The sequence below is a fragment of the Anguilla anguilla genome, chromosome 2 (assembly GCF_013347855.1).
Source record: "Anguilla anguilla isolate fAngAng1 chromosome 2, fAngAng1.pri, whole genome shotgun sequence".
NCBI classification, from domain to species: Eukaryota; Metazoa; Chordata; class Actinopteri; order Anguilliformes; family Anguillidae; genus Anguilla; species Anguilla anguilla.
Genome location: NC_049202.1, coordinates 62,447,602 through 62,453,713, shown reverse-complemented (window position 1 = coordinate 62,453,713; position 6,112 = coordinate 62,447,602). Strand labels below are relative to the sequence as shown.

The window sequence follows — 6,112 nt, the reverse complement described above, 5'->3', positions numbered from 1 at the left end:
ACACACACTCAGGTCAGTACACACACACACGCTCAGGTCAGTACACACAGACGCACACACACGCGCTCAGGTCAGTACACACAGACACACACACACACACACACACGCTCAGGTCAGTACACACACACACACACACACACACACACACTCAGGTCAGTACACACACACACGCTCAGGTCAGTACACACAGACGCACAGTCAGTTTGACAGAGCAGAGTGACGACGCGCCCATGTGTCAGCAGGATAATCAGGGTAGCCCCTTAGGGCCAAAGCAGCTTCCCCACCGTGAGCTGCCCTGTGATTGAGCCGCTTGCAAATCGCCTGCCACCACAGATTAGACAAGGACACCGAGCAGGGCATTGTGGGCCGCGAGCGACTGCATAAACGTGTGCCGTCAGAGAGACAGACAGACAGACAGACCGCCCCTCCCCAGAGACCGTTCACAGCACAGAGTGTTAGGTGCACCCTAAGAAAAGAGGCGGGTAAAATGGCCGTCGGGGAGTGAACCCAAGGTGGTGAAGTCAGAGCCCGAACGCCGTGCTGTGGTTAGTCCCCTCGCGTGCCGTTAGCGTGCTTTCAGATCCCGGCTTAGTGAAGGCCGTCCGACGGGACGGCGACAGGGGGAGGGGCGGAGATTAGTCAGGCCCCTCCCACACGGATACCTCTGCTCTCCTTCAGCCTCTGTATCGGAATGCTGCGCGCCAGCAGGGTCGCCACGGAAACCAGGCAGACCAGCGCACTCCTGCTGTAGAGCAGGAAGCGGTTTGTCGCCGACGCCAGGAGACCTATCGACAGACCGACATCCCCCGACCCCGACACGGGTAAACCAGAGAACACGGAGGCTCCGCCCCCTTCACAAACACACAGTACTCCATATTTGCCACACAATCCCCCAAGTGGTTTATGGAAAACAAAATTTTTTTTAAAAACACCACCGAACAATGAAGCTACTCTCATAAAAATGTTTAGTCCTTTAACAAACACACACAGTAATCCATATTTGCTAAAAAAAAAAAAAACAATAATTAAAACAAACAAAATCACAGAACAGAGGATACTCTCCAAAACATCCTGGCTCTTCACACCACTCCACATTGAGAACGTGCTGGAGAGCCCTGTGTTAAGGAACAGGTCATGTGACAGGGAAGATGAGCAGCAGAGGTGGCATGAAACAGGGCGGGGCCTCACCTGTCTTGTGCTTGCGGCTTTTGTCACGGGAGTAGATGGTGGTGGAGGAGGCCGCGGCGGCAGCGGAGGCGGAGTCTGTGTGGGCGGAGCGCGACACTGCGGCGCATGAGGAGGAGGAGGAGGAGTTGTTTCTGGAGGAAGAGTAGGCGGTGAGGGCGTCCTTCCTCTCCGAGTGCACGCTGCAGTCCCCGCAGATGTAGCCGTTGAGCACGGAGGTCTGAGTCTGAGCCGAGTTTGTGTCCCCATTAACCAGCGCCACACTGCGGTCCGCACGCAGGCTCTGATCTGAGACACACACACACACACACAGGCACGCACGCGCGTATACACACACACACAGGCACGCACGCGCGTACACAGACACAGACACAGGCACGCACAGACAGACATGCACGTACACACGCACACACACACATGCGCGTACACACACACACACATACAGGCACACGCACAGAAACAAGACAGAAACAAGTACACATGCACAACAACACAGCCACACACAGATAAAAAACAAAAAATATTAATCTTCTATGATCAATGATAAACTTGGATTTGGTTATGTAACAACTGTGAAAGCTTCTCACAGGTAACAGACGCTTCTGTTTAAAAGGCATGTCAGTCATGCAGGACTGATTACAAACAGCAGCCTGACTAAAAGCGCTGTGACACACATAAATGTTACATTCAGAAGAATCGGTTAATTACCTCTGAGATCGGTTTCCTCATCCAAGCCTATATTTCAGGAGAACAGGAGGGGAAACAGAGGAGACATAAGACCCAGCGCTGCACACTGACTGACCTACTGACTCATTGATTTGATGACAAGATGACACTACTGTCAAATCATAATCTAGCTGATACCTAGACCACACAGACTGATTGGACTGATTATGCACATTCCAGAAGGACAGGCCAATCACAGCCTTCAGGGGCAGGGCAGTTCACTTCACCCCATTTCACCCTAACGCATTCGCCTCAGTCACACATCCAGCCAAATTACAAAAAAAAAATCAAACATTTAAGGCATTGAGCAACTACTGCAGGTCCCCGGCTTCCCCCCTTTGAAAACACAGTCCAAATGAACTTTGACCTTACAGGCAAATACATCCCAAAAACCAGGAAGAATGCACTGTTTTCAATGCACAGCTGTTCACAATGACTGATAATGAGGAAAACCTCTTGTGCTGTATGGAAAGTGATTATGAACAGACCTGCAGAACCTGCTAGTACTTGGGCTGTAAGTGGATGAGAGGAAGGGGTGGGAGGGGCCTGTAAATTGGGGGGGAGGGGCCTGCTAGTAGCTGAAAGTGAGGGGCCAGTAAGTTGAGGGGGAGTGGCCTAGTAGTTGAGAGGAAGGGGCCAGTAAGTTGAGGGGGAGGGGCCTGCTAGTAGCAGAGAGGGAGGAGCCTGTAAGTTGAGGGGGAGGGGCCTGCTAGAAGCTGAAAGGGAGGGGCCAGTAAGTTGAGGGGGAGTGGCCTGCTAGTAGTTGAGAGGGAGGGGCCAGTAAGTTGAGGGGGAGGGGCCTGCTAGTAGTTGAAAGGGAGGGGTCAGTAAGTTTAGGGGGAGTGGCCTGCCAGTAGTTGGGAGGGAGGGAGGGATGGTTGGGGCCTGTAATTTGGGGTCGGGGAGGCTGCACGACTGACCCCAGAAGCTGTCGACCAGCGTGCGCTCCTGAATGCACGACTCGTCCAGCATGGTGGAGAGCAGGGAGGAGTCACTGGCAGCGCAGCTGTGCAGGCTGGTGTGGGCCAGCAGGGCGGCGCCAGACTGAGACTTGCGCGGGGTGTGCAGCAGCGACTGGGAGCTTGACAGCGACTGGTGCTGCCTCCTGCTCTTCAGCGTCCTGAGAGGGAGAGAGGGGAGGGGTCAGACCATCTGCACAGTGCTCAGGAAGCACTGCTGTTCACACTGCACCTCAGTTCAGCTTCAGCTAAAAACACTGCTGTTCACACTGCACCTCAGTTCAGCTTCAGCTAAAAACACTGCTGTTCACACTGCACCTCAGTTCAGCTTCAGCAAAAAACACTGCTGTTCACACTACACCTCAGTTCAGCTTCAGCTAAAAACACTGCTGTTCACACTGCACCTCAGTTCAGCTTCAGCTAAAAACACTGCTGTTCACACTGCACCTCAGTTCAGCTTCAGCTAAAAACACTGCTGTTCACACTGCACCTCAGTTCAGCTTCAGCTAAAAACACTGCTGTTCACACTGCACCTCAGTTCAGCTTCAGCTAAAAACACTGCTGTTCACACTGCACCTCAGTTCAGCTTCAGCTAAAAACACTGCTGTTCACACTGCACCTCAGTTCAGCTTCAGCTAAAAACACTGCTGTTCACACTGCACCTCAGTTCAGCTTCAGCTAAAAACACTGCTGTTCACACTGCACCTCAGTTCAGCTTCAGCTAAAAACACTGCTGTTCACACTGCACCTCAGTTCAGCTTCAGCTAAAAACACTGCTGTTCACACTGCACCTCAGTTCAGCTTCAGCTAAAAACAATGCTATTCAAACTGCATCTCAGTTCTGCGTAAACACCTGACTAGTTTTCAACTAGATTTGGACCCAGGATTCACGAGGACCCTCCGATAGTCACCTATCCATCTTTTTTTAGCCGGTGCCGTGCGGAACAGCCCCCCCCCCCCCCCCCCGCCCCCCGGCCCCACACGTGCAAGTGTCCACTTCTCCTGTAAATCTCACACTATCCCAACAACTGCACTAACATCGTTTCCACGGCCGGCAGCACATACCTTTACAAACTGCGTGCGACACTGATTTGCTTTGTGTTGAACAGAAACGAACTCGCTGCAATTAACAACCTCCCAAAGCGGGACATTTTTCACTCAAACATTCTGCTTATTTTGTGATGCAGTGGGTTTGTTCCATCCTGCACTGCGTCACACAGCTATCACATTGCACACAGCTGGGCACACTATGCTGTGCACTTGCTGCTACTCAATCTCCCATAATCCTCTGTGAGCTCGTGTTTCATGCCAATTACAGTGCTAAACAGTAAAGCACAGACTTAACCCCTCACCTGAGAGAAAAGGAGAGAGGAAGAGAGGGGGAGAGAGGGAGAGAAAGAGAGAACAGCTCTCTCCCTCCATTAATCACTTAATTGCTCACCTGGAGTCCCTGCGACTGGCCGAACTGGAAGCGTAGGTGACGCTGTGGCTGAGGGAGGAGTCCAGCAGGCTGTCGTCGCCATAGTGACCGCCCGTGGTGTGCAGCCGCAGGCTCCGGCGGGACATTTTGGGGGGGTCGAACGCGGCGGCGGCGGCGACCCGCTTCTCCTTCTGGAGCTTGGAGGGCAAGGATGTGTAGCTGGAGCTGGAGGGGGGGAGGGGGGGGGGAGCAGGGGGGAAACGGGTCAGAGCGGGCCTGGGACAGCCAGCCGGGGCACTTGCACACAGGGCAGTACCGCCAAACCCAAAGCTACCGCACGGTCGCGTCGGTACCCCTAACACCGGCTCTCCGTTACAAGTAACGTCTGTGAAGTGTTCAGCAAATCGCCAGCTTCAAAATCGCACCCCGTCGCCTGTGCGCGGAGTTTACATAACACGCACACGCCGACGGCCGTGCAGATCGGACGGGTACTGGCTGTGCCCTCAGAGGGCGTGTTTCCGGAACACGCGGGAGTGACTACGGCAACGGCAGCCCCGCTGCTATATTTACCACGCTGGCACAGCTCAGGAAACGACTACTCATAAAGCCGCAGCGCTGAGAACAGGAAGAACAGGGGCCGTTTGGGAGGCCTGACCAGGGAACAGGAACACAGAACAGAGGGAGAGAGAGAGGAAGAGAGAGAGAGAGAGAGAGAGAGAGAGAGGAGCATAAATGAGCTAATGCAGTAATCCACACGACTCTAAACCCAAGAGAGACAGATGGAAATAGACGCAGTGAGTTAGGTAGGGCTACAGAGGGAGATAACTCGGTGACTGTAACTCATATCTCTTCTGGTTCTATCTAAGAAGAACAAGTCTACATACACTGAGTATCCGGCCACGCTGTTTTTCCATATGTCGTGGTTGGAGTAAGACCAGACCCCAAACAGTTAAACTGGAAAGTAAAAATAACCCACCCTCACAAATTCAAACCATAACATTCACTGCCATAACGCTACCCTGGAACAATCCCAGAATTCCACTACTGGGGTTCTCACAAATGTGCCCACCGTCCACTCCCACAGCCGCTGTGCACCCTGGCCCCGCCCCCAGGCACACCCCCCGCCCCACCCACACAGAAATATTCCAGAAGTCCCATTACCCTCACAGTAATAATCTGAACTCTGACCCTGTTGTATACACACACACACACACACACACACACGCAGGCACGCACGCACACATGCAGGCACACACGCACGCACACTTACACAGGCTTGAAGCAGTCTCCCTGAAATTCACGATACTCTACAAAGTCACTAAGGACAGACAAAAGAAGTGAAGTAAAGGTGTTCTACGCACAGAACAGTCCAGCCCCAGCTCTCCAGAACACTGCCCTCCTCATTAATCATCCCAGGGCAAATCCCCAGCACCACGCCAGGGCAAATCCAGCAGGTGAGCGCCACAGATCACCTTAACTTCGCTTACTGCAGTGTGCTTACTTCCCACAGGAGAGGGAGGATCAACAGCGGTCCCTCCCTCTCTCTCAAACGCACAAAAACACACGCACACAAACAGGAACAATGTGCACTTTGTACCAGAGCAAACGAAGTAACCTCTGTGAGCAATAACAAACCAAAACAGAAACAGAGAGAGAGAAACAGAGGGGAAGAGCAGAGACATAGGGAGGGAACAGATGAAGACAGGCAGACTGACAGACAGACACAGAGGGAGGGAGACAGACACACACACACACACACACAGACAGACAGACAGAGTGTCAGCCGTACAGACCTGTCCTCAGACGCCCCGCAGTGTGTATA

General features: G+C 53.0%; 1 protein-coding gene across 16 annotated transcripts in view; it reads right to left on the bottom strand.

Annotated features, from left to right (window-relative positions):
• The window catches only part of LOC118220711 (SUN domain-containing protein 1-like), a 38,609-nt gene that overhangs the window by 18,860 nt on the left and 13,637 nt on the right, over positions 1 to 6,112 (bottom strand). For 11 of the 16 annotated variants that reach the window (XM_035404823.1, XM_035404827.1, XM_035404826.1 and 8 more), the window contains 5 exons: positions 4,312 to 4,515; positions 2,832 to 3,031; positions 1,894 to 1,920; positions 1,189 to 1,473; positions 663 to 785 (listed from right to left, as the gene is read on the bottom strand). In XM_035404823.1, the coding sequence (XP_035260714.1) occupies positions 663 to 785; positions 1,189 to 1,473; positions 1,894 to 1,920; positions 2,832 to 3,031; positions 4,312 to 4,515 (839 nt within the window). Of the gene's footprint in view, positions 1 to 662; positions 786 to 1,188; positions 1,474 to 1,893; positions 1,921 to 2,831; positions 3,032 to 4,311; positions 4,516 to 5,651; positions 5,913 to 6,112 lie in introns of those variants that run through there. The other 5 variants (XM_035404830.1, XM_035404836.1, XM_035404838.1 and 2 more) reach the window with 2 other exon arrangements.